The 27,897-nt window shown below is 40.3% G+C and overlaps 2 protein-coding genes across 3 annotated transcripts in view; both read right to left on the reverse strand.

Annotated features, from left to right (window-relative positions):
• Positions 1 to 2,558: 2,558 nt before the first annotated feature.
• smx5 lies at positions 2,559 to 6,395 on the reverse strand. The gene is made up of 5 exons (XM_047374000.1): positions 6,308 to 6,395; positions 6,038 to 6,105; positions 5,693 to 5,723; positions 5,534 to 5,593; positions 2,559 to 3,183 (listed from the first exon to the last, which is right to left on the reverse strand). The coding sequence occupies exons 1-5, from the start codon at positions 6,308 to 6,310 to the stop codon at positions 3,058 to 3,060; spliced, it is 288 nt and encodes a 95-aa protein (XP_047229956.1). The 5' UTR covers positions 6,311 to 6,395; the 3' UTR covers positions 2,559 to 3,057.
• Positions 6,396 to 8,587: 2,192 nt separating this feature from the next.
• inpp5d (inositol polyphosphate-5-phosphatase D) overlaps positions 8,588 to 27,897 on the reverse strand; it is a 33,598-nt gene continuing 14,288 nt past the window's right edge. Inside the window, exons 16-27 of one of the 2 annotated variants that reach the window (XM_047375934.1) lie at positions 22,926 to 23,034; positions 22,749 to 22,837; positions 22,404 to 22,485; positions 16,148 to 16,237; positions 15,243 to 15,353; positions 15,075 to 15,154; positions 14,911 to 14,998; positions 14,684 to 14,830; positions 14,549 to 14,606; positions 14,264 to 14,464; positions 9,507 to 9,895; positions 8,588 to 9,409 (exon numbers count right to left, since the gene is read on the reverse strand). In XM_047375934.1, the coding sequence (XP_047231890.1) occupies positions 9,369 to 9,409; positions 9,507 to 9,895; positions 14,264 to 14,464; positions 14,549 to 14,606; positions 14,684 to 14,830; positions 14,911 to 14,998; positions 15,075 to 15,154; positions 15,243 to 15,353; positions 16,148 to 16,237; positions 22,404 to 22,485; positions 22,749 to 22,837; positions 22,926 to 23,034 (1,485 nt within the window). In that variant the 3' untranslated portion in view covers positions 8,588 to 9,368. Of the gene's footprint in view, positions 9,410 to 9,482; positions 9,896 to 14,263; positions 14,465 to 14,548; positions 14,607 to 14,683; positions 14,831 to 14,910; positions 14,999 to 15,074; positions 15,155 to 15,242; positions 15,354 to 16,147; positions 16,238 to 22,403; positions 22,486 to 22,748; positions 22,838 to 22,925; positions 23,035 to 27,897 lie in introns of both variants that reach the window. The other variant, XM_047375932.1, reaches the window with a different exon arrangement.

Genomic DNA, 27,897 nt, shown 5'->3' on the forward strand with positions numbered 1-27,897 from the left:
TGTCAGCACTGTGGGAAAACTGCAGATCCTCCTCTCATATCAGCAGGTCTTCAGAACATTCCCCTGGAAGTCTACTTCCTGCTAATTAAGCCATCAAAACGAGCCGCAGATAAAATTATAGCAACCTTATGTGGCAGCTGCCGAAGAAAATTGAGAAAGGCACGGTCGTGAAAGAAAAACACATCCGAATCTGAACCTTTATGCACCTCTATATAAGAGAATAAAAATCAGACTTGTTCCACCAGTGTGTAAAAGTTCAGCTTGAAAGGTATGCAGCAGACATAAGAAGGCCTTTTTCTCTCTGGAAAAGAATACGGCAGTCTGGCTTGCATTTGGAAAGATGAATCTGAACAAACCACAAGACCTCTGGAACCACATGGTTTAGACAAGTGACACAAAAACACACTGTAAACCACAGTGACGGAGAGGCAATGATCTGGGCACTTTGCAGTCACTGAATGCACCATGAACCCCTTATGTACCAAAGTATTGTAGTTAAATGTGAAGCCATCATTCTGATAGTTGTACCTTGGCCCAAACGGCACCATTACTCAGGGCAATCCGAAATACAGAGAGTGAAGATGAAAGGTGCCACAATAACCAGTTCTTAAATAAAAGGCGTCGGTGGGACCATTAACTGATGCTAATAAAACCCCAAAGAACTCGAGCAACAATATGAAGAAGGGTTAATATTTTCCAGAACAATATGAGAGACGGATACGGTCATACAGGTGACAGTGAAGTCCTGTTACTGCTGTTGAAGGAAGCTCTGTTGTCTGTTAGAACCATGGAGCAAACAAACGCATTTTGGCTCAGCTTTTATAGAAAAAAACAAAAACAAGTCATGAGTTTGTATTTGTATTTATTTTGATCTCCATTAGCTGGAACAAGTACAGCTACTCTTCCTGGAGTCAATCAAACATAGTGCTCACAAAAACAATTTCATCACCAGCTTTCACAATACTACAAAAAGTGACATAATTTTAAGAGAAAAAAATAATAACCCCTCTCCTCCCCACACACACATACGTTAGAGAACAAACAGCATCACGAAGCCTACAGTTACACGAAATATTCAAAAACCTAGAATCCCATAGTTCAATGAGGTTATAATTTCCCTGTGATTATTACAAAATAAATTGGATTTACCCAGCAAAACAAAAACCAATTTATCCCTTAGAATAAATCAGCTGTTTGCATTAACCATCATTTAACAAGCACGTCATTTGACCCAAAATGTAGTTTCTGAGAAGATAACTTTTCAAAAGGACTTTAAACTGGTATTTATTGGTGGCATTGATAATGTCATTTGGTAAATTATTCCAGCCAAACATTGCCTTATACATTACAGCATTTCTTCTATTATTTGTCTTTACACTTGGAAGTGTGAACCTGCCCTCTATGACATGTCAAGTTTCAAACCTTTTTTTTCCTTACAACTAAAAGATAGCTCAGTATGGAGAACTTGCTGTTCATCTGGGCTCAGATTTACTTCAACACTTGGTAAGCACTTGATTATTTTCATTCCCTCATAGTGTTTTATAGAAGAATTCATCTTGTTGTAGACCAACACAAGGTAGTACATTTTCTACCAATAAAAATGCGTAGTGTGATGATGCACGTTCATTCAGCCCTACTGACTTATATGTCGAAAAATACAAACACAGTCCACCTGTGTGGAATTGAATCTCAGTGCAAATCCAGCTGTTCTGTGAAGGCCTCAGAGGTTTGTTGGAGAACATTAGAGAACAAACAGCATCATGAAGACCAAGGAACACAGTAGGTCAGGGAGAACGTTCTAGAAAGGTTAGGTTACAAAACAAGCTTGGCACATCTCAGAGATCTGTTCAATCCAACATCTGAAAAATGCTAACAGCACATCACAAGTGCAACCCTACCAAGACATGGTTGTCCACCATAACTGACAGGCCAGGCAAGGAGAGCATTTATAGGGGCCCCTAAAAACTTTAGAGGTGCTGCAGAGATCCACAGCTTGGTTGGGAGTATCTGCTGACTCGATAACGGTTAGTTGTGCACTGAAAACATCTGGTTTTAGTTACAAGAGGAAAACTATAGTAAAAGTACTCCTGTTCGTAGTTTGCCACAAGCCATGAAAGGGACTTAACATACGAAAAGAGGCGCTTTGGTCAGGTGAGACCTTATTGGCGGACATGCAAAACTGAGGAAAACAAACTATGTACATTATCCTGAACACAACCTTCCTACTATGAAACACAACGGTGGCAGCATTGTGCTGTGGGAATATTCTTCTGAAGGGACAGGGAAACTGGTCAGAGCTAAAAGGAAGTATGGAGGGAGCTAAATACAGGGCAATCTAGGAAGCAAACCTGTAACAAAAATGGAGTTGTTAGAACGTTTGTAAGCATACATCCAGAGCTGAAATGGTATAGGTCAAAACATAATCATGTGTTAGAATGGTCCAGTCAAAGTCCAGACCTGAAACCAATTGAGAATATAGGGCTTCTATATAAAACATTAGAATAAAGGCACAGGTCAGATTTCAGCATTTTGATTTAGACAAATACCACCAAACTAACGAATGTTTATCTTTTTATCCAAAAAATACATTTAATTACAAAATAACATCTTACAAGGTCACAGCAGATGTTGATACATAAATTTATTTCTCCAACATTGAAAAAAGCCTACATGTTGAGGTGAAAGGCAGGATCATTCCTTAACAAAGAAAATAAAAAAAAAAGATTCAAATATGTAACTTTTTTAGTAGTTGGCATAAAAAAGGTAATTTTTCTGTCATTTTAAACAGGAGCAGTCAACACATACTGTCACCTCTTTCAGTTTCTTCTAAACTAAACTAAACTAAATTAAACAAATCAGATGAAGGCTCCTAAACCTCTTTTTGAGGTCAAGAAAATTCCAATCAACAATGCTCTGCACATGACTGATCTCCAATGTCAGGAATGCATTTAAATTTGTATTTTTTTAAGTAAATCAAACTGCTATCTTTAAATAAAGTTATCTGCCTGTCACAACACCCCCCCCCCCCCCCGGGCCAGATCCCATCCCACGACCCGATCACTGCTTCTGCTGTATGGCTTCTTTTCGGGCAGCGTCTTGAAGCAACTGCGTGTCCACTTCGTCTGCCGGCAGCTGAACGTACCGGACCACCGATCCACGGATGAAGCAGTTTTTCACCGACAGCTGAAGCAAAGTAAAGCAGGGCAGAGTAGAGTTTAATGTGAAAATGTTGCTAATTTGTCTCAAAATTGAATAAATACCTGATTCTAATGAAGAATGCTACATTTTCTACATACTACTGAAGGTATTCATATTTTGTTGACATTTCTTAAGTAATGCAGTAAACTTGCCAAGATCTAGGCTTGTAAATTTACTATCATGTATACAACTGTCTCACAGTGTCCTTTGCAAAGCCACTAATTTGATAAAGACGGCGTTTTGTCAGTGGCCTAACTACTGCTGTAACGCAGAATGGTTTCTGTTGTCATCACGACAGAGACAACCCATTAAAGAGGCTGCTATGTTTTTCTTTCAGGGGTCCCACACAGTTTCTGCTGTCAAAATTACAGTTTTCAATACAAATTCAGAGAGATCTTAGTCATTTTAAAGACAGTTCTTATGGTATAAATAAAAAGGAATGGTAGATTATTCCATATACACTGCTCAAAAAAATAAAGGGAACACTCAAATAACACATCCTAGATCTGAATGAATGAAATATTCTCATTGAATACTTTGTTCTGTACAAAGTTGAATGTGCTGACAACAAAATCAGACAAAAATCATCAATGGAAATCAAATTTATTAACCAATGAAGGCCTGGATTTGGAGTCACACACAAAATTAAAGAGGAAAAACACACTAGAGGCTGATCCAACTTTGGTGTAATGTCCTTAAAACAAGTCAAAATGAGGCTCAGTATTGTGTGTGGCCTCCATGTGCCTGTATGACCTCCCTACAACGCCTGGACATGCTCCTGATGAGACGGTGGATGGTCTCCTGAGGGATCTCCTCCCAGACCTGGACTAAAGCATCCACCAACTCCTGGACAGTCTGTGGTGCAACGTGACGTTGGTGGATGGAGCGAGACATGATGTCCCAGATGTGCTCAATCGGATTCAGGTCTGGGGAACGGGCGGGCCGGTCCATAGCTTCAATGTCTTCATCTTGCAGGAACTGCTGACACACTCCAGCCACATGAGGTCTAGCATTGTCCTGCATTAGGAGGAACCCAGGCCCCACAGCACCAGCATATAGTCTCACAAGGGGTCTGAGGATCTCATCTTGGTACCTAAGGGCAGTCAGGCTACCTCTGGTGAGCACATGGAGGGCCGTGCGGCCCTACAAAGAAATGCCACCCCACACCATTACTGACCCACTGCCAAACTGGTCATGCTGAAGGATGTTGCAGGCAGCAGATCACTCTCCACGGTGTCTCCAGACTCTGTCACGTCTGTCACATGTGCTCAGTGTGAACCTGCTTTCATCTGTGAAGAGCACAGGGCGCCAGTGGTGGATTTGCCAATCCTGTTGTTCTCTGGCAAATGCCAAGCGTCCTGTACGGTGTTGGGCTGTGAGCACAACCCCCATTTGTGGACGTCAGGCCCTCATACCATCCTCATGGAGTCGGTTTCTAACGGTTTGTGCAGACACATGCACATTTGTGGCCTGCTGGAGGTCATTTTGCAGGGCTCTGGCAGTGCTCCTCCTGTTCCTCCTTGCACAAAGACGGAGGTAGCGGTCCTGCTGCTGGGTTGTTGCCCTCCTACGGCCTCCTCCACGTCTCCTGGTGTACTGGTCTGTCTCCTGGCTGCGCCTCCAGGCTCTGGACACTACGCTGACAGACACAGCAAACCTTCTTGCCACAGCTCGCATTGATGTGCCATCCTGGATGAGCTGCACTACCTGAGCCACTTGTGTGGGTTGTAGAGTCTGTCTCATGCTACCACGAGTGTGAAAGCACCACCAACATTCAAAAGTGACCAAAACATCAGCCAGAAAACATAGGTACTGAGAAGTGGTCTGTGGTCCCCACCTACAGAACCACTCCTTTATTGAGTGTCTTGCTAATCTCCAAAGATTTCCCCCTGTTGTCTTTTCCATTTGAACAACAGCTGTGAAATTGATTGTCAATCAGTGTTGCTTCCTAAGTGGACAGTTTGATTTCGCAGAAGTCTGGTTTACTTGGAGTTATATTGTGTTGTTTAAGTGTTTCCTTTATTTTTTTGAGCAGTGTATATTGGATGGGTAGAAGGAAAAACAAAATGACAGACAGTTGGATAATAAAAGAACAGATGTTTAGGTGGATGGATGAATAGAACTTCTAAACAATGGAATAGGGAAAAAAATGGCTGGAAAAAGAAAAACTCTCCATACTTTCTTCTATTTCCCCGCTCGTCCAGACCTGGAAATACGTAAAATAACCCCATACATTTCCAGCATGCATAGCATTCCTGCTCTTTGCTTTGATTGGTTTTTGGGTCAAGAAGGGACACGGTGTAAAACATCAAGTTTAGGACTGAGTGCAGCTTACCATATGTGGATATTTCTCTGGATCCGTGACACTGATGTCTGTCAACTTGATGTTCAGGTACTAAAAGATAAATATAAAAATGGAAAAGAAATAAACAATATAAGAAAACAATGTAAAAGCTAAAAGACCTGGATTTTAAATAAAAATGATAGATCCAACCTGGTCAACAGAGTGAAGCGTCCCACAGATGCTGAAAACAAATGATGGATATCAGTGACGCTATGTACAAGTATGAAGCTTATAACCGAGATCTGCAGCAATACCCGTCCAGGCATAACTTGGACTCTCTCATATTACCACAGTTCTCTATGCAAACTACAAAAAGCTGCCTGACAAGGCGGGATAGTTTACTTTATCATATTAATGCAAATAATCATGTAGTAGTACAGTAGTTTCTATTTGGCTGCTGCAGCAATGCAAACCGCTAGCTCCCTTTCTTTCTTCTGAATACGAGCAGCTGCAGGGAATAACGTTACGGCGTTTGGTGTCTTAGTTAACACTAACCTCAGGTCGTTTTTGAGCTCCACCACAACGTCCTTCCCCACCAGCGACTTGAAAAACGAGTAGAAAAGCTGGGAAACAGAGCGACATGCTAACGTTACTGTTAGCAGGGAGCTACATGTCGAGCATGATGGAGGCGGGTTATAGACAGCCGCTGAACTCAAACCACTTCAAATAATGATAATAAGCTCGGAGTAACACAATAAGTGGTCTAATAACGAGGTGTCTTCGCGTAAACTGCTACAAATCTACGAACTCATTCAGATTTCTTACCATTCTTGCTGTGGTTTTCCTGTTGTGCGTCTACAGTTGATGACGTATCAGGCAACAAAGCCTCACCAGCCCACCAGGGGGTGCCAGAGGGGTTTTTAATGCTTCAAGAAAGAAATCATGGGCTTTGTATGAAAGAGCCACAATTCACTAGGAAATCAATCAAATCTTAGATAATTTACTTAGCGTATGATAAATTTTATGTGTCAGTGAAAAATCTATTTTTATTTACAAAATGTAGACGTAAGTAAATATTTCACTATTTCATTTTTTCTCAACGGAGCAATAGGGAGCCATTGGTCTTCTCAGTAAAGTTGGTCTGAAGTTGACTTGTTACCAATTAGATGTTCTATCTGATGAGCCACAGTGATAATTTAACTAGTTTCACTGTAATCTGCAGCACAGGAACTATGAAGTATTAAAATAATCAAATAATTTAACCTCGTACTCGTACTCGTACTCGTCGTCTTCCGCTTATCCGGGACCGGGTCACGGGGGCAGCGGACTCAGCAGACGCCCAGACTTCCCTCTCCCCAGACACCTCCTCCAGCTCCTCCGGGGGGAGCCCAAGGCGTTCCCAGGCCAGCCGAGAGACATAGTTCTGGGCCTTCCCCTGGGCCTCCTCCCGGTGGGACTTAAACCTATATAACTAATTTAATGACACACTTAAATATTTATGAATGAACTTATTTACTTTTTGAACAAATTAATTTCTGATTATGTTTTAAAATAACATTTGAAAAACATTTGATAGGTTATATATTATATTGTAGCACTCTTAGCACAAGCTTCTTTTTTGTTTAATTGTTTTGGAGCCTTCTGTCACCACAAACCATTTTGCAACAAAGTAAGCAATAGATAGGAATGTAGACCGGTCGGTCTACGTTCCTACCCTCACCTATGGCCATGAACTTTGGGTCATGACCGAAAGAACAAGAACCTGGGGACAAGCGGCTGAAATTAGCTTCCTCCATAGGGTGGTCGGGCACTCCCTCTGAGATAGGGTGTGGAGCTCGGCCATCGGGGAGGGGCTCGGAGTAGACCCGCTGCTCCTCCACATCGAGAGGAGCCAATTGAGGTGACTTGGGCATCTATATGCCTCCTGGACGCCTGGAGTAAGAGTAAGAGTATTTAATTAAGAGTGTGATGCAAAGTAAACACACACCGGATAAGTGACTAACTTCTTTTTTTCACTACTTTTTATTAAGGTCAGAGATGGTGAACAAAAGAAAATAGAACATTACAGTGCATGTGATAATTGCAAACAAAGATAAAAAATATGTAAAAAGGGTTGCGTTTAAAGTAATTATGAACCTACAACTGTTCATAAATGCCAAAAGATACAAATAATTAATAGACAAGTTCATCTCATTGGATCATATTTTATTTGTCATTGATAATTGTTTGTAATGTATTCACTGTGGGATTCCAATCAAAACAGGTATAATACCTATGCTAGACCAGCAGGTGGCCATTGGGTCAAGATTAACTACATTAAAGTTCAAAAGAAGAAGATTCTGTGCATTGCTAAAAAATGCTAGGCTAACCATTCTCCCTAAAGAATTGTAGCCCATTAGCTCACATTTGAAATTTAATGGAAACGGAGTCAGGACAAAGCTAGGCAGAGGAGAAATAACTCATAAAAGCAGATCCACTGTGGTTTTAAGCTCTGGAACAGAAAGCCAGAGTGAGAATGTACAAAATGGGTCTCTATGTCACCATTTTTAAAAATCTCCTGAAAACTAGTCCAATACCACAAACACAGATTTTAAAATTACTCCACTGAAAACTGTGTATGTATTAAGTGCAAACACAAAATAAAATATTTTTGCAAAATATCCATGTTAGTGTTGACAAGGCCCACCATGCAGGGTTGAATCTTCTCTGGAGACCATCAGACAACAGATAAAGCGCTCTGCTTTACGTATAGCATTATCACAAGACATTATAAATACTATAATAACTGTATATTTACTTTACTTGGATCTAAAGAGATATTTCATCAGTTTTATTAGATGCACACTGTAGAAAGTCTGGACACCCAGTAGTCAGCATACATTGTAAAGTAGCTAAAATCGCAAAAACCCTGTTGCTTACTCAGCTCCATGCTCACTGTTCTTAGATGAACATAACAACTTTTTCATGTATAAAAACAATTAATTCATGTATAAATACAATTACTATCAAACACAATGAAGCCTGTAAATTTCTAAATGATTATGCAATACTACAATTTCGAATTTTATGGAAAATCATGATGTGAAAAAAAATTCAAAAGTTCCATTAAACTTTGACAATTATGTTTATTTTGGATTTTATTTTACATCTCAAGACAAATATGTCATTATTTGTGCAATTTAATACTGTGTGGTAAACATTCATTAGCCACAGTATAGTGTAAAGGTCCTGTTTGTAATTATTTTGAAGCAAAGTTCAGTTTTGTTTCCTACAATGTAAGGCAAGCTTTGCAGAAATCCACCCTGAAAATGTAATTTTCTGTAACAGTAAATGGAAAGTATGTAGCATGCAGTGACATCCAACCAAACAAATGTACATAAAACATCGGCAATCATGGAAAACAAGCAATTTACCTTTCTTGAACCCATGTTTGTTCTGACCATTCTGGGCTACCGTAGAACGTAGCTGTGTAACATGGTGGACTATATTGGCCAGCTTCATAATGAAAATTAAACTCTACATTAATGAAAACATAGCTATACATGTTATGTTTAATTACAGATCCCATTAATTGACATACACTGGAGCTTTATGGAAACAGTTTGACACCTTAGCAGGCCATTACCAGTTGGGGTATGAAAATCTGTTAAATTTAAAGCTACAGCCATCATTCAGTCAACTTAGCTTAGCATAAGACTGGAAACTGCTTTATTCCAACTTTAGCTATAAAAAGAGTAAATACATATTTTGGGCACTGCAGAAAAATGATTAGCCACTCTGTGAGGCAAAGTGATAAAAAGAACTGGTCAAAACTTTGAGCTATTTAGTTGACAAAATGCAGGCAGGAAGCTGTTCCGTCTGTGCTGGCCTTATTTGCAGCTTTTTCTCAGTTCAATGGACGGCCCGTCTTGGGATATTCTGGATGAACTGTAATTTAAAAACAAATGTTTCACACTGTGTCTTTATTAAATTTTGCCTATGAATCTAAAATGTGCCTTACTGTCTTTGTGAGGCGGTGGCAGACCTGGTCTTGTTGGAAGTCTCTGTTTGCCGGGAAACTCAGATGTGTCTCTGTAATCTCTGGGTTTTGGCGTCTGGGGTTCTGGGCGCGACTTGTTGGGCAAAGGAGGGCGATTTTGTGCCCCCCCTCCCTCTGAGCGAGAAGGAACCACTGGTTTCTTCTGTCCTGGAGGGTGCAGACTAATGGAGGTAGAAGTGTGGGATCTGTTTTCAGAAGAGGTGAAGGAGCGGTTACGTGGCATGGGCAACGGGGGGCGATCAGAGTCTCCATCTGGTGATGGTGTAAGATGGTCCAGCTGTTGATGGCCTTGGTCTTTGGCCTGGCTGTGTGATTTAGCCATCGAACCATACAGCGGGTTGTCTAACATCTCTGACAACTTCTCATCCTCACTCCTAGCAGACAAGAATCAGTCAGTAAGGATTTTAATTCACTTTCTCTTGGATCACATTGAGTAAAAAGTGCTGGTCAGAATTATACATCCACTTTTCATTGGCATGAATATATTAATTTGGGGCTTTTAATGATGCATTTGAAGATTTCCTTGGTGAAATGATGTTTCAACAATGATTTTAAATCTTAATTTACTACACCTCCACAACAGAACATAGAGAGCTCCATGGAAGGGGTCTATATAGCCAAGTAGCTGCATTTAAGCTAATGCCACACACCCCAGTCAGTGCCTCATTGCCTCTTTGCCTTACAATCCAATGGAAAAGTGTTTTTCAGAAATTGGGCTTGGCTCAATAGTTGCAGTGAAAGAAACTCTTAATGGTTCAGCATATCAAACTATTTTAAACAATTTCCTGTTTGGCGATGGCAACATCCTGTCTAGCATGACTGTGCACCAGTGCACCATGCAAGGTCCAAACAATCATGAAAAAGTGTGGAAGACATTGGCTGGCCAGCACAGAGTACTGACCTAAACTCAATGCAACACCTTTGGGAATAATTAGAGAGGAGACTGAGCCAGGCCCCTTTGTCCAACATCAGTGTCTGACCTTACAAATGTGCTTCTAGACAAATGATCAAAAATTCCCATGAACACACCCCTAAACCTTACAGACAGCCTTTCCAGGAGTGCCGAAGGTGTCGCAGTTGCAAAGGGTGAGGTGACTCCATAATAAAGATTTTATATTAGGAATAGGATGTCATTGAAGTTCAAGCATGTAAATGCTTTTGGCCATATACTGTAGTGTATATACATACACCCCACTGATATTTGATCAAAGGTCCATTACCAAGTTGCAGAGAAACCATATGGTTTTTGCAGCTATCACAAGCTTCTGTCATGAGTCTGGCTGCATATTTCACCACTCTTATCAGAAATGGTAAAATTCTTGACAGAGACCTGACTTACAGGGGTTGGACAATGAAACTGAAACACCTGTCATTTTAGTGTGGGAGGTTTCATGGCTAAATTGGACCAGCCTGGTAGCCAGTCTTCATTGACTGCACATTGCACCAGTAAGAGCAGAGTGTGAAGGTTTAATTAGCAGGGTAAGAGCACAGTTTTGCTCAAAATATTGAAATGCACACAACATTATGGGTGACATACCAGAGTTCAAAAGAGGACAAATTGTTGGTGCACGTCTTGCTGGCGCATCTGTGACCAAGACAGCAAGTCTTTGTGATGTATCAAGAGTCACGGTATCCAGGGTAATGTCAGCATACTACCAAGAAGGATGAACCACATCCAACAGGATTAACTGTGGACGCAAGAGGAAGCTGTCTGAAAGGGATGTTCGGGTGCTAACCTGGATTGTATCCAAAAAACATAAAACCACGGCTGCCCAAATCACGGCAGAATTAAATGTGCACCTCAACTCTCCTGTTTCCACCAGAACTGCCCGTAGGGAGCTCCACAGGGTCAATATACACGGCCAGGCTGCTATAGGCAAACCAAACAGAATGGCTTATAGAAGAATGGCTTAAAATCCCTCTGACCACTGTGCAGGACTTGTATATGTCATTCCCAAGACGAATTGACGCTGTATTGGCCGCAAAAGGAGGCCCTACACCATACTAATAAATTATTGTGGTCTAAAACCAGGTGTTTCAGTTTCATTGTCCAACCCCTGTATATATGAGGTCTATACATTTTCAACAGGGTTAAATTCAGGACTTTTTCGAAGGCCATTCTAAATTTATCCATACTAACACCTGTTTGGATGTGTTTAGGATCATATTCCAGGTGACCAAACTGTGTCCATGTTTTAATTATCTAGTCATTAATTTGAACTTAGAAGTAGTCCTCCTCCTTCATAATTCTACTGTATCCGTCTGATGTGATGCATCAGCAACACTGGCAGAGAAACAGCCTCTCTGGCATGATCTTACCACTGCCATACATTACAGTTTGTACTGTCTGCTCTGGCTTGAAAGTCTCACTTTGACTCCTCCAAACAAACGTCTTGTCACTATTGCCAAACACCATTGTTGCAGAAGCATTTGGTTTGTCCATGTGGGCAGCTAGGAATTTCTCCTATGCTTTAAGGTAACACTTTTAGAGCACAGAGAGTTGTCTCTTGTTAGCAGTCTCAAAATCCATGGTGATTCAAGACTGGCTTTACTGTGGAAAATAAACCTGCTAATCCAGCATCTTTCGGATCATGATAGGCTTGAATCTTGGTGGTTTCTGGGTTGTTCCTCAACATCATCTTGACAGCTTCAGTAAGATGAGTCAAATTTTGACACAGGTGGGTGTTCCAACCAGACAATCATGCTCCACAAACTTTAAAATGGGTCAAAATGGACTAAGCAGGCTAACATTGGGTATATGACCTCAGTCATAGTAAACTGGATCTGTGGCAGAAAACGAACATTATATCAGAAGCATGTGGATGGCTACAAAAAGTGTGTAGCTTTTCTACAACTTGCAAGAAACATTTAATCAAATACAGGTCCTTCTCAAAAAATTAGCATATTGTGATAAAGTTCATTATTTTCTATAATGTAATGATGAAAATTTAACATTAATATATTTTAGATGCATTGCACACTAACTGAAATATTTCAGGTCTTTCATTGTCTTAATACGGATGATTTTGGCATACAGCTCATGAAAACCCAAAATTCCTATCTCACAAAATTAGCATATTTCATCCGACCAATAAAAGAAAAGTGTTTTTAATACAAAAAACGTCAACCTTCAAATAATCATGTACAGTTATGCACTCAATACTTGGTCGGGAATCCTTTTGCAGAAATGACTGCTTCAATGCGGCGTGGCATGGAGGCAATCAGCCTGTGGCACTGCTGAGGTCTTATGGAGGCCCAGGATGCTTCAATAGCGGCCTTTAGCTCATCCAGAGTGTTGGGTCTTGAGTCTCTCAACGTTCTCTTCACAATATCCCACAGATTCTCTATGGGGTTCAGGTCAGGAGAGTTGGCAGGCCAATTGAGCACAGTGATACCATGGTCAGTAAACCATTTACCAGTGGTTTTGGCAATGTGAGCAGGTGCCAGGTCGTGCTGAAAAATGAAATCTTCATCTCCATAAAGCCTTTCAGCAGATGGAAGCATGAAGTGCTCCAAAATCTCCTGATAGCTAGCTGCATTGACCCTGCCCTTGATAAAACACAGTGGACCAACACCAGCAGCTGACACGGTACTCCAGACCATCACTGACTGTGGGTACTTGACACTGGACTTCTGGCATTTTGGCATTTCCTTCTCCCCAGTCTTCCTCCAGACTCTGGCACCTTGATTTCCGAATGACATGCAGAATTTGCTTTCATCCGAAAAAAGTACTTTGGACCACTGAGCAATAGTCCAGTGCTGCTTCTCTGTAGCCCAGGTCTGGGGAATGCGGCACCTGTAGCCCATTTCCTGCACACGCCTGTGCACGGTGGCTCTGGATGTTTCTACTCCAAACTCAGTCCACTGCTTCCGCAGGTCCCCCAAGGTCTGGAATCGGCCCTTCTCCACAATCTTCCTCAGGGTCCGGTCACCTCTTCTCGTTGTGCAGCGTTTTCTGTCACACTTTTTCCTTCCCACAGACTTCCCACTGAGGTGCCTTGATACAGCACTCTGGGAACAGCCTATTCATTCAGAAATTTCTTTCTGTGTCTTACCCTCTTGCTTGAGGGTGTCAATAGTGGCCTTCTGGACAGCAGTCAGGTCGGCAGTCTTACCCATGATTGGAGTTTTGAGTGATGAACCAGGCTGGGAGTTTTAAAGGCCTCAGGAATCTTTTGCAGGTGTTTAGAGTTAACTCGTTGATTCAGATGATTAGGTTCATAGCTCGTTTAGAGACCCTTTTAATGATATGCTAATTTTGTGAGATAGGAATTTTGGGTTTTCATGAGCTGTATGCCAAAATCATCCGTATTAAGACAATAAAAGACCTAAAATATTTCAGTTAGTGTGCAATGAATCTAAAATATAAGAATGTTAAATTTTCATCATGACATTATGGAAAATAATGAACTTTATCACAATATGCTAATTTTTTGAGAAGGACCTGTACAAGTGAGTGTGTACCTATGTGTACTTGTGCCTGTATGAATAGTTTTGGTCTTGTGTGGCTTGGAGAGAATCTTTATTCAATTCAAGCTTAAGCACCCAATTACAGAAATAGGTTTAAGTTCAAAAGGGAATCCCTCAAATTCATCATTAAAAGCCCCAAATCTATTTGACAATCATTCCGATGATAAGTGGTGGTTAACCTTTCAGCAGCACTGCAGATGCTATAGGATTTTTCCATTGATCTTTTTAAAAGGACCCATATGAAAGTGTATCGACAATAATCCAGCACTTACTTGATGTAATGTATTGCAGTGGGACTTTGTACGCCCGGATCATAACTAGGCTTTTTGGACTCTTTACCCCCTTTTCCACCAATGGAAACATTCCTTGGGGGCAAGCTGTAACTCCAGCCCTTGTCCACCACATTGCCACTTTTGAATGAAACTCCCATGTAACTAGGGTTAGAAATATCATGTGTCTGTGTTACAGAGGACCTGTTAACAAGAAGACAACACAATAAGTCAGAGAGTCATGTATGAGATGCATTTTGAGGTGCAGCTGTGTGAAAAATGTCTTACTTGTCACCGCTTTTGCCTTTTGAAGGAGCGGCATCATCTTTTTCAATTTTTATGAAATCTGAAAATGGAGCAGAATAAGAAGAGTTAATTTCAGAAACTGGAAACAGCAGTGCCTGGGCTGTTTTTCAGCCTTACCATATAACTTCTCAGTGGGCTTGAACTCGGAGGTGCTTAACTGGATGCCACCGGTCAGCGTGCCTGTCTTCTCTCCTTGGTGAGTCAGCGTGATCTGAAACTCCCTGTAGCAGAACTGGGCAGCTCGCAGTGCAACACATCCCTCTCCTTTAGGAAATACACATCAGCGGGTGAAAACACTGCTCAGCTCAATGAAAAATTGGGCAAAAGACACTAATGCCCCTTACCATACGACTCGTCACAGTCTGTCGATTTCACGCAGATGAGGATGTGCTGATCCAACAGGTACTCGGGGTCAGAAATGATTGGAGTGAGCTTGAAAAAAACAGGTACGAGGCAATTAATGCCAGATCTGTTTCAGCTTTAACTGTACAGAGTTGCTTTATGTTACCTCAACTTTATTGCCAAACCAAACTTTTATGGAGCCATCACATTGTTCTGTGTTCTCTCCTTCTGAAGTCTTCACAGTTTCTGTAAGACATATGTTTTTAAAAGCTTTAGATCATTCAACAACAACAAAAAACAGCCATATGTGCTCAATAGGAAAGACAAAACCTACTCTCCAAGCAGCTGGAATGGAACTCGATGAAGAACCTGGTCTTTGACTTTGTCAGCAAGATGGCCACACAGTTCATGATCTGGATTCCACCCTGAGGATCACTGTTGGGATCTGAAAAATCAAAACACAGTGTCAGGATGTGACATTTTGGACTTTGTGTTTTGTTTTGTTTACTGATTATCATATTTCTCCAGCCCCTCTGGTTAGGTTGTGTTTACTTATTGTTTACATTTTGTTTGTTTACATCCTAGTCCTTGTGTTCTCTGCTTCCCTTCCTGTCTGTTCAGTCTGTGTAGTGTTGGGTTTCATTACTCTGTAATCTGGTTTGCTTTATGGGTTCCTTGTTCATTCTTAGATTTGGTGTTTCTTATGTTCCCTTCAGTTTCTCAGTTTCCTTCAGTTCATGTTTATCCCTGATTCTTATGCTTTATTTTTATCTTTGTTTATAGTTTTGTTTTAGATCTGCTTGGTGTCTTGTTAATTACTTGTATTAGGTTCACCTGTTCCCTCTGCCTTCCTGCCTCCTTGCCTCACCTGTCCTTAGTTCCTTCGATTACCTGCCTTTGTTTTCTCTCTGCATATTAGTTGGTTTGTTTCATTATGTTTTCGTGGGTTCCTTGCGTTACAACTTGACCCTTTATCCTCGTCCCTGCCTTGAGTCTCCATGTTCCTGCAGTGTCTGTAATGTAAGTGTTTGGATCTCGACCCTGTTCAGTACCTGCAGTGTTTTTGTTACGTTTTGACTATTTTTTTATTAAAGCTGAGAGACTGCTTTTTGAAATGCTGCTTCCAAGCTCTTGTCTGCGCTTCGGTCCACTCCAAAACCCCACCGTGACACACAGCCATTGCATCAGACTGCTGTTTGAGACAATCTTTGGTTGCTTTAGGCCAACTGGTTATCTTACCTTGCTTGGAGACAAACTGTGATGCAACTCCGACTTCAAATGATGCAAAAACAGGCGAGTGGTCGCTGGTCATGATGTCATTAGTGCATCCTGCAAGCATGAAAGACCAAATTGGAATTCTCTTTAAATGTTGTCATAAATATGGTAATCCAATGCTTTCCATGGATTCAGAGTGTGTACATGAACTAAAAACATATAACTAAACAAAGCAAATAGATTGTTGTAGTGAAAGAATAAGGATGTAACCATAAACTTCAGGGTATTCTATTAGGATTTAATGAGAAAGACAAACACAAAGTAGAGCATACATTGTAAAGTGGAAAGAAAAATGATATATACTTTTTTATGTTTTATTTTTTATTGTGCAAAACAAAACTTATAAAGTTTGCCATGTATTCATATTTAGCCCCTTTAACTCAATATCTTGTCAAAACACAAGTCACTGCGATTACGGCTGCAAGTCTTTTGGGTCATGCTTCATTTTTAACTCTTGCCAGAGATGTTCAATTGTATTTACTGTAGATGTATTTACTGTAGATGTAAAATTTGACTTGGCCATTCGAACACATTTATATGTTTTGAAACCATTCCATTGAAGCCCCTGCTGTATGTTCAGGGTTGTCTTCTCAGTTGGAAGGTGAACTTCCACCCTAATCTCAAGTCTTTTGTACTCTCTAACAGGTTTTCTTCCAGGTTTGACAGTCCCTGCTCAAGAAAAGCATGTCCACATCATGCTGTTGCCATCACCATGTTTTAATGTAGTGATAATGTGTTGAGGGTGAACTGCAGTGTTTGTTTTTACACAAGGTGTTTTACATGTACGCCAAAAAGTTCAACGTAGGTCACATGCGGACCTACATTGAACTTGAAGGTAAATTGATGCAGTGTAATAGGAGCTGAATACAAATGCTGGACAAACTTTTCAGATTTTTACATGTAAAGCTTGTGTGCAAATTATATTGGTTTAGCACATACAATCTCTATAAAACACACTGAAGCCTGTGGTTGTAACTTGACAAAATATGACTTTTGTGATCTATACATTAGAGAAAACAAACAGTCCCTTATCTTTTTAATAAATAAAGGCCACTGAGTCTAGGAAATGTGAAGGTTTTTGAAGGTTTCTATGAGTTCATCACCGCAAACTGTAAGGCATATATGATTATTGATTAATTAATATTCATCAAGAATCATAATTTAAAATAATAATTTGAAAAATATTAATTTCTTAACCAAAAATCATCACTTACGAATAGAAATCAGAGATATCCTCTGGTGTTGTGATTATGGGCTCAGAGCTCTTTAATAATTACAAATGATTAACCAAAACCACCAACTGTCACTGTTTATTCAACCGCTTCACCGAAGGTGGGGGAACTTCGACCTTGTTTTGACAGATAAATCTCTCTTGCACGAAATAAACACAGACGCTTCTCTTAATTATATATATGAAGATTTATTGAAGCCAAATAATCCTGATATACCATTATTCTGGTCCAAAACCTTCACCTAACTAACAAGCACCGTTCTACACAAAGGAAATAACAATGACTACCTAACAATAATAATAAAAGAAAAAAATATATATGCATTTAGTGTCTATGAAGATCAAACCAGTAGTTTTATGGACAAAATGTGTAATTTGGGTTAAATGGAAAGAGAAATCCTCCTGGTGCTGATGTCTCGATCGCAGCGATCAGTTCATAAAACGGTGGGGCCATGCCCCTTTAGCCACTATCAGCTGTTTTTCTTCCCTTAAAGCTTCGCAGAGGGTTGAATAATGGTCTCGGACTGCAGGGGGCAGGCTCTCCATGAAAACATGGACGCTCCTGGATGTTGTCTTCCAGATGAGCTTCAATTTGTCTTGTGCTGATGGGCAGCACAGGTCAAAAAGGCAGCGTTCAACTTCCCTAAGATAATCATCAATGTTTGATTCCTCATTATTAGGGTCAAAACGCTCTATGCCTTGGGCAAGAGACTCAAGTTGGCGTGTGAACGATCCACTCTCGGGGATTGGTGCTGGCCCATCTGAGTCATCAACTGAAGGTTCACTCCTGCTGCATTCCCCGTGTGTCAGGGCATCACGCTTCACCCTTGGGGTGTCCCGGTGTCCCGCCCCACTGAATGTAATCTGCCTACTCATACCTGTTCTGGGCTCTGTGGATGTGTGGGCAAAACCACAAGCTTGGGAAGGTTGTCTCTGGAGAGCAGCTTCTACGTTTTCTAGCTCTGAGTGGAAGGTTCTCTCAGGGTGTTGCACGTGTGGCTCAGCTTAAGAGGTTTCAACCTGTGAGACAGGATTTATCTCCACCCCCCAGTCCTCTAGGGATGGGGGTGTGTCCTGGCTACACTCAGCTGCCTCCAACCTTCTGGCTGCTTCCAACCTCTCTTCCACTTCTAACAGTTCACACCTAGTTGCCTCTGCTGTCTGCAAAGTATTATTCAACATAAACTGTAATTTAAAACGCTGTTCAACTTCCAACCTGACCCTTCGCTGATATAAAAGAGTGAGCTGTCCTAACACATCGGCCACCTGTGTGTTTTGTGGTGGGTTCTTAATGACCTGGAGCAATTCCTGAATCCTTGCTTCACAATCCTCAATGCCATAATCATTAAGAGCTTTATGCTCCTCTGATGACAATAAAATCAAAGCTCCAATTGCTTCCTATGCCTGCATTTCTGTGGGGCCCTCCTGACTCACATCTCCAGCTGCAGTCTGGGATGTTTTCTCCATCTTTGCCCAAAATGCACAACAACAAACAAGATGTTCAGCTATTAATGACCACTAAAATTACCAGTAGTGACAATTAGCAGAAACACAAACAGACTAAGCTGTTTAGTTTTGAATGATCGCTAAAATCAATTAGCATAATTAAAACATGTAGTCTTACACAGTAAAACACTTCTTCTAACCAAGACACAAAATCTAACAAGAATTAAGACATTATTGAGATTGTTTTGAGAATGTCCCCATGAAAATTTAGAAAGTGCAAGACTGTGCTGACTGATTGATGAATATTTCATGTTGTCTTTCCTAAGATCAGGAAGTTTAAAATATGTACTTTTTTACAATGCGTTAAAAAAGTAATTATGGGTTTCTTCTGTTTTGGCTTTTTTGTCCCACTTAAATGTTTCAGATTTACAAAGAAAGTTGAATATCAAACAAAGATCACCTGGGTAAATACCAAATACTGTTTTCATCCATCCATTCAGTCATTTATTCATAACCTTTATTTATACTTGTTAGGTCCCATTGAGGGACTAACAAGGCCTAACCCAAATGTGACTGATTTTAAGGTCACCAACACATGACTGGGCATTTTCCTTCAGGACTTTCTGATGGAAAGCAGAACTCATGGTTGTCTCAATTATAGAAAGTCACCAAGGTCCTGAAGAAGCAAAGCAGACTCGAACTATCAAACTTCCACAACTGTTTTTAAATTTCATGATGTTTTTTTCTTCTGAAAAGCTGTGTTAACCTTGCACTAGATGTAATAGGACACACACCTTCCAAATCGATCCACTTTTATCACATCTGTCGATAGAATATTTTCCCAAAAGTCTTGGGAATCATCAAGATATTTTTTGGTAAACGTGATTAGGGCTTTTTGTTGTTTTCGGTCAGCAGTGGTTTTGGTCTTGGAACTCTCCCATGGCGGCCATTTTTGCTCTCTTATTGTTGAATCATGAACTCTGACTTTTGATGAGGCAAGCGAAGGCTGCAGAGCTTTAGATGTTCTGATTTCCTGATTTTACAGATCAGGCAGTAAACAGACCTGGGAGTGGTCTGTGAAGTAAACCAAAATAACAGTTATTTACAGTTAATTTGTAATTTAACCAGGGGGCAACTAGGTTATCACATTAGGACAGCTTAGTTTGGATAGTTATGTACCTGACTGTTGTGAAGTGCCTTGAGACAACATGTGTTAATTGGCGCTATATAAATAAAACTGAATTGAATTGAATAGTTTTATTCCTTTAATAAGTGACAGTGAATGTTCCCTTGTAATAACATGCTACATGCCAAATGTTACATGGAATGTTTTGTCAGTAAATGTGTTTCTGAAGAAAAAAATGCAATCTGCAGAATTTCTTCAAACTAGGCCTTTAATATTGATTCAGTCAGTCAAATGACTTTGCATTGGTTTTTCTGCTGTATTTAAATGCCAGATGTTTTAGCATTTAGCATTGTTGACAAGGCTTTGGGCTTGGTTCTCAAGGTTTTTTCAGTCTGGCAGCATAAGTAGCTACTTATGCTGCAAACCTTTTACCTCTGCAGTTAAAACTTGGATCTGAGAATTAGCCAAAATCTAATTTGCAAAATGATTTGCTCAGTTACAAGGCTCTCTACTATTAGCGATACAAGCTAATTACAATATATTTCTCTGCAATTTGAATCTTCAAAAACTTCACCATGTTGGGGTCATCCATTTTGGTGGGGTAGACAGGCTGGGCTGTGCAATTCGAGATGTGTGGCTCAACAGGCGTTGCAGCTCTGACGTCACCCGGGATTATAAAACCCGTGGAAAATAAACTTTCGTTGCCATTTCCAGCGTGTCTCACGGGACGACGCAACGGAGGCATCAAAAACTCGCAGGCGAGTTACTTTTTTCTCCACACGGGCCTTCCCGGAAGAGCTTGAAAGCTGGAATTCTGTCTGATACAAGAAGGTCAGAAGATTCATATACCAAACGAAGACCCCGTCGACACTCCGGCGCAAGTGAAAACCCACGGAGTTTTATTTCCAAGGAGACCCCTTGTTAATTTAGTCGACTGCAACAGTTCTTCATATTTTCCCCGTTTTGGACGAATGAGAAGTTTACTGTTTTTTTGAGTTGATCACGGACATGTGATTCCCCCCTCGTTTTCTTCAGACCTGACCCATCCTCAACCGCAGAAGAGAGGAAATCAATGTCAAAATAATTTTGTTCTTTTTTATATTAAATTGGATAGGTGCATTTAGAGGTCTGGGCAGGATGAGGCATAGTTAAGGTGATTTAGAACCACTAGTAGTTAATCTAAGGTATCAACTTGTTGCATGCAATATTGATTGAAGCTGTGGTTTGTTTTGCTGTGCAAGTGTGTTGAATCGCGGAGCGTGGATGCGATCAGCAAGGTGCATGTCCATGTTTTTGACTGGCTTATCCCAAATCAGCCAGGAGTTAGAAGTTGGACTTTTAAAGTTTTCCATTCAAAGCAGCTGCGGTCTGGGCCTTGTGACCCTTTGTTTGAGATTTGGGACAATCAGTTGCTAGTGGCCTCACCATTCTACCAGCTGATCGCCGCCATCAAGACGCATCAGCACACCAGGAGGGCTTCTCTTTCCAAGTTAACCTAAATTGCACATTTTGTCCGTAAAACTACTGGTTGGATCGTCATAGACACTCAATTGGCATATATTTTCTTTTATTATTATTGTTAGGTAGTCATTATTATCCCCTTTGTGTAGAATAGTGCTTGCTAGTTATGTGGCAAGAGTGATTTATCCGTCAAAATAAGGTCAAAGTTCCCCCAACGATTGGTGAAGCGGCTGATTAAACAGTGACATTTTGTGTGGTTTTGGTTAATAATAATCAATTATTAATGATAATTTACTAATTGTAATTATTAAGTGCCTTGAGCCATAATCACAACACCAGAGGACATCTCTGACTTATATTTGTAAGCAATGATTTTTAGTTGAGAAAACAATTTTTCTGAATTCTGATTTGTAATTATAATTTTTGATAAATGTTCATTAATCAATAATCATAATCCTTACAACCAATATGTTTATTAAACACAATTGTGCAGTACCGTGTTTGTAAAACATTTAATAACACACAAATGTCAGAAGTGAAAATGAGAAGAGATTAGTTTTTACTGCATTTATCAAAAGGTTCTAAATCCATGGCAGCCATTTAGGACTTTGTGGTCAAGGTTAGAAATTTTCAAACCGAATTCAGATTTTACGAAACCTACATTACATTTTTCCAGCTAGGAATTGGAAATTTTAACTTGTGATTATGAGAAAATACAAGAAACAGAAAGAGTTTACATCCTGTTGTATCACTGTTGTAAAGTTCTGTCAGTTTAACTTTTAGGTTTGTTAGAAAACTTGGCATTTACTGAGGTGGTAATCTACATGAAAAAAAGGTTTGAGAACCACTGATCCAAAGTAAAAAAAACACTTATTCAGAAGTAATGTAATGGTAATTTACTTTTCATAAGCAAAACTCATCATTGGATCATCGGATACTGTAGGACAAATACTCACCATATGCTTGGCACACAACATGAACCAGGGGATATGACTTTCGCAGGACACGATCACACCATGAGGGCAAATTGTATTTTGTCTGCAGATGTAATTTTTGATCATTAATAAACAGTGAATATGAGGATGCAACACACTGTAAAAAATAGCATGCTTCTCTGTTTATATGTCTAATCTATGAATGTCATGTCATTTCCTATGGCAGTATGAGTAAAATTCATGCTAGTTTGGACTCATTCCAGAAATCATTAGCTCATTTAAACGGATTTCAAAACAAGTGGGCTAAACTATGTTTCACGGTGTGATTAGAAGTGAAAAACAGTGAACCATGGGAGCCATTCTTACCCCTGTCGCTTTGGCCTTTGTGTAGGCATACTTGTTTCGTGTATCTCTTTCAAAGCGATACGTGGGTGGAAATGTGATTTCCTCTTCCTCTGCAGTCAACATAAAGATTCGATTTACTCTTTTAGCACTGATATTGCTGTTGTATGTCTTTGATGGTTTTTACTCTCCAAAGCTCACCAAAATGCAGGAAGACCTTTCCATCATTCCTCTCCATGTTGAGCTGGTCTTTACTGAGAAGTTCCTGGTACTGCTGCTGCTTGATCTTTGTCACAATGTTCTCAGCTTCCTGTAAAGGGAAGCCGTGCAGTGACTGTTCATGGCCTAAAACTGTTTGTAGGTGAGAGTGCAGACAGACAATAACTGCACACTCGTTTATATTCCATTCACAAATCTGGACAACATGAAAAAAATAATCTGGACCCCGCCAAATCTTATAACTACAGTTCTTAGTTATAAGAGGGGGTGAACCCCAGCAGGGCAACGACCCTAAACTTTCAGCCACAGTTTTGATGGAGCGCTTTAGATCAAAGTATATTCATGTATTTCATTGGTTGAGCCAACGTCAAGACCTAAACCAAATTGAGATTCTGTGCCAATAGTTAAAAGCTGATGTTCACAGATGCTCTCCATCCAACCAAAAAAGTGGAATGGGCAAAAATATTTTTAATTTGCATGTGAATACAAATACACACAACACTTTCGAGATAACAGGGCTGCACGGTGGTAGCACTGTTGCTTTGCAGCAAGAGGTTTGTGATATACTTCTTTATTTATTTTTAATGGACACAAGTCCTGTCTTTTATATAAACTTATCTACTATATGATTAAATGACGGAGACAAGTTTAACCCCCACCCTGGGGTCTTTCTGCGTGGAGTTTGCATGTTCTCACCTTGCATACGAGGGTTCTCTCCGGGTACTCCAGCTTTCTCCCATAGTCCAAAAATATGAGTGCTAAGTCACTTTGTTTCTCTAGATTGCCTTTAGGTATGATTGTGTGCATTGGTTGTCTGTCCTGTGTGTTCCTGTGTTGCCCTATGATATCCTGCTAACCTTTCCAGGGTGTACCCTGCCCTCATTCAATAACTGCTGGAGATAGGCACCAGATCCCCTTTGCGACCCTGCAGAGGGGAAATGGATTTCATCCCAATAATTCAATTATGTTTGTTTGACTACAACTGATATCTGGGTCAGGTCGGTTGCCCTCTCGCACACTAGCAGTCTCCAGTCTTCAGTTTATCTCACATTAACAGATTTTTGTGCCAACTCACCTTGCCACCTGACTTTAACTAGTGAAGGCAGATTCAGACTTTCCCCGACTGGAAATCGGGGGTAAAATCATCCAAAAACTATTATAGCGTGTATCTACTAGAGATGCAATCGAAGCAATCCCCATGGCCTTGGTGGTAATGGTGATAAGACAGAAGAAAAAAGTGAAAATCTGTGACCATCGTGCAACAGCAAAACAGCACAAACTCCTTATACCAGCTGCGAAGCATGGTGGAGGAGGGCTGATGATTTGGGCTTGTTTTACAGCAACAAGATCTGGGCGTCTTACAGTCATTGACCTATGTGCTCATCTGTAAACCAAAGCAGTTTCAAGTTAAACTCAAGGACCTATCTGATCAAATTTGAGGTTTATTGTTAGTCCACAACCTTCCACTGTCTTCTGTGTAAACAGCCATAGATTTCACCCTAAGTAACCATGTGTGCAAATGTAGTCCAGTTTACGGGGATGTAAAATAGAGTTTGCATCAGCTGTTGTTTTAACAAGGTAATGTTTGTTTTTGTATTGATTCTGCGTTATATACTCTAAGGTAAGATAGTGACTGTGAACAGCTTCCTAAGAGAACTCCACTGCTTAAAAGAAGAGACCCTTTAAGTGAGTTTAGGCTGTGCAACATACGTCAGTGAACTGAAGTAACTTTCTGACAACGTGAGTAGAGATTGGTAAGGCCATTTTAAAGATAAATATGTCATCATTGCTGCTAAAAGTGGTTAAACAAGCCAGTGACTCATGATATAAACTGTTTTACAGAACTGTATTGTCTAGGACTACGTTTCTCAAATGCACGATGACACTATGTCATATGACACAGCTATCCATTGTAGGGTTCATTAAAGTCATTGTAAGAACCATTAAGCTCTCTTTGCTACATGCTAATAAAAAAACTGAGAACTGAAACAATGTGTACTTCCTTTTTCCAATTTATTATTCATACACCAATCAGCCACAGCACAACTCATTTTGGTACATCATGTTTGATTGAGAACATCTGAATTGTGGCATTTACATGCAATTGACCTTTTCAGTCACAGATCCAATGAGTTAAGATCGGTTAACTACAGTAACACCCGGACCTGCAGACAAAGCCACCCAGCCCACATTCAGTGCAAACTTCCATATGACCTAGAGAACCATGTGATGAGACAGAATAGCGTGTGCTAAATCCACAGAAATTCATCCACAGAACCTTGAACATCTAATGCCAACATTTTGGTACCAGAACCTTCAGGATGCTTAATGTCCTAAGGTTTATCCTGACTCATCCGAGGTGCTTTGCTCATAAAACAAGACATAGTTAATATGAGAAGGCTGGTCATAAGTGTATAACTCTAATTTCAGATCAGAATACATTTGTTGTCATGCCTAGTAAAGACATGAAAACAGTTTAAAAATACATGTGGTATTTTTTGCAGTAGCATAAATGTCACACCAAATTTTTGCAAAATTCAACCTTGAAATTAAGAATATTTATCTTAATAATTATTTTTAACACAGTAATTGAAGTCACAGTTACTGGTGTCCCTAACAATCCCTTTAAAATAAAGAAAATCTGTGTTTCTTTTTGGACCTCTAATTAGTGATCCATGGCTTTCTGTTTCCCTGGGTTATGATTATGACCTAGCCGTTGGCCACTGAGATGGATGAGGACCAGTGTGTATCCTGGCCACCACACACAGTGAGCAGGTAAGGGAGGTAAAAGAACATCTTCAAGGTTCACTCATAGAGTATTGCAGCAAAGAGCGACCAAGTCTTCATAACAACCATTAGATGTCATCTATATGCAAAGTGGTTTTTCGCAGGTGATGCCAAGAAAAACCCTTTGGTGCCCTACCATCTCCAATTGAAACGTAGAGTTTGCCAAAATAGACTAAGACTGAGCTTTTACAAGAATCCAGGTGGGTTCTTTGAAATACCAGGAGGTGTAGAGTTAAAATCAGCAGGACACGGCCAAGCCCCTGAATATTGGTTATCACTGGGGTTTTAAACAGGAAAATCAGCACAGAAATGATTCACTACACACAACCTTCTTCCAAGACCATCTCAGTTCTAGAACCTAAACCCCACAGAAAACCTGTGGGCTGAGCTCTAGAGAAGAGAGCCTCAAAAGGGACCCAGGACTTTGGATGTTCTGGAGAGATCAGGCCAAGAGGAATGGTGAAAGATTCATATCTTTGCATCCTCCATCATTGTTAAAGGTTATAGGAGAAGACCAAGTGCTGTACAAAGTAATAACATAAAGGGTGCAAACAACTGTATGTCAGGGATTTTGTTTAATCTATTATTTCTGTATATTATTGCTTTCTTCCCACCAACGAGATAAATTTAAAAGGTTAAATCTTTTTCTAATTTTTTCAGTGTGAGGTTATCCATCTATTAATTGTCTATCGCTGCTTGGCCCTGCAGGGTCGTTGGTGCATATTGCAGCTGTTATTGGGCCAGTAGCAGTACATACCCTAGACAGGTTGCCAGTCTATCACAGCTCAGCACATAGTGACAGAGGACAAGCAGTTTCGAGAGACCAAATAACTTAACAGTCAAGTTTTTGGACTATAGAAAAAAGCTGAAGTAGCAGGAGAGAACCCACACAAGGCAGCATCGCTACCAACTGCTCCACCATGCAGCCCATCTTGACATCATGCTACTGCAGTAAAAGATGAATGAATCTTAAAGTGCCTGTGACACAGTTTTCCTACAAATGCAGAAACGGAAAGAAAGCATCCTACTTTTGAAGGAATTGGGCAGTAATTGACTTGATATATGAATTAAAGACGTGATAAAAGTCAATTGTGACACAAAATAATCATATTTCAATGTTAAAGTTTGCAAGTCCAAAGTTGCCCAGAAATGACATCAAACAGTAAGTCTTAGGTCATTCATTGTGTGAGCATCAACAATAAACGGTTCAGGTAGAAGCCAAGTTGCATTAAAAACATCATTACTATGGTGAAACGGTGCATTGCTGGTGGTGGCAGCAATACTACGTAAGCAGCCTTTAGTCTGCACTACTTTCCCGAAGTGAAGAGCATCAGAGCTGCCTGGATCAGAGCTGGAAAACTGAGGAGGGACAGATGGGCTGGTCCCACCAAGCACAGCCAGGTTGGATCAAAAGATCCCTCGGCAAACTGCTTTGAACAAGAAACCTCCAAATTCACAAGAGAAATTGTATCAGAGGTCGGGATATTTTACAGACGAAGGAGAATGTTGAAGCAGAGTCTAAAGCCACGCTGTTCAGAGCATCTGATGGGAAAAGATCACCACAGAAAAGGTTGTTGCAGTCTGTTGTGAAACCTGGAAGAGCTCCAAGAACCATATGCAGATAGCGTAATAAAAGCCAGTGATAAATGCGGTAGCAAGTCCAAAACAACTTATTCTGTGGATGTTAAACCAGTTTTCGTTTTATGCTTTCAGATATTTTCACGTGTTTTGTTCTATAATGGGTGAGTTCACTGGGGGCAGCGAAGCTATATTTGTTGCTTAATTTGGTGCATTAATGTTTAATTGCTCGGTTTATAAGTTATAAGTTATTGGGTTAGATAAGTTAACCCAATAGCTAATCTAACTGATCGAATGTAAACAACTGCTAATATATACACGTCTATATATAAATATATGTGTGTATATAATAATATAGCGAGATCTAGTCTGTCTTTAGTGAATTATTTTGAAAATCCAGATGTTGTGCTCATTCTGTTTCCTGGTGGTGCGGTATGATTCATGCATATTGACTCAAGCTGTGCTCCGGCATCCGGAAAAAATAGACTCTGGTGGAATCAAATGGCTGTCCGCAGGCCGCAGCACTTGTGCTCTGTTACCTGATGAAAGCTGACTTTCTTCTCCTGACTCTGCTGCGTCTTTCTCTGAT

The sequence above is a fragment of the Girardinichthys multiradiatus genome, chromosome 9 (assembly GCF_021462225.1).
Source record: "Girardinichthys multiradiatus isolate DD_20200921_A chromosome 9, DD_fGirMul_XY1, whole genome shotgun sequence".
Classification (NCBI taxonomy): domain Eukaryota; kingdom Metazoa; phylum Chordata; class Actinopteri; order Cyprinodontiformes; family Goodeidae; genus Girardinichthys; species Girardinichthys multiradiatus.

Bases quoted from the DNA above. Each gene is read 5' to 3' on its own strand.
- smx5 (XM_047374000.1), bottom strand. The intron at 5,724-6,037 runs GTTAGTGTTAAC...ATTTGTTTTCAG, and splicing joins GAGCTCAAAAACGACCTGAG to CATCTGTGGGACGCTTCACT. The intron at 5,594-5,692 runs GTTGGATCTATC...TTTATCTTTTAG, and splicing joins CGCTTCACTCTGTTGACCAG to TACCTGAACATCAAGTTGAC.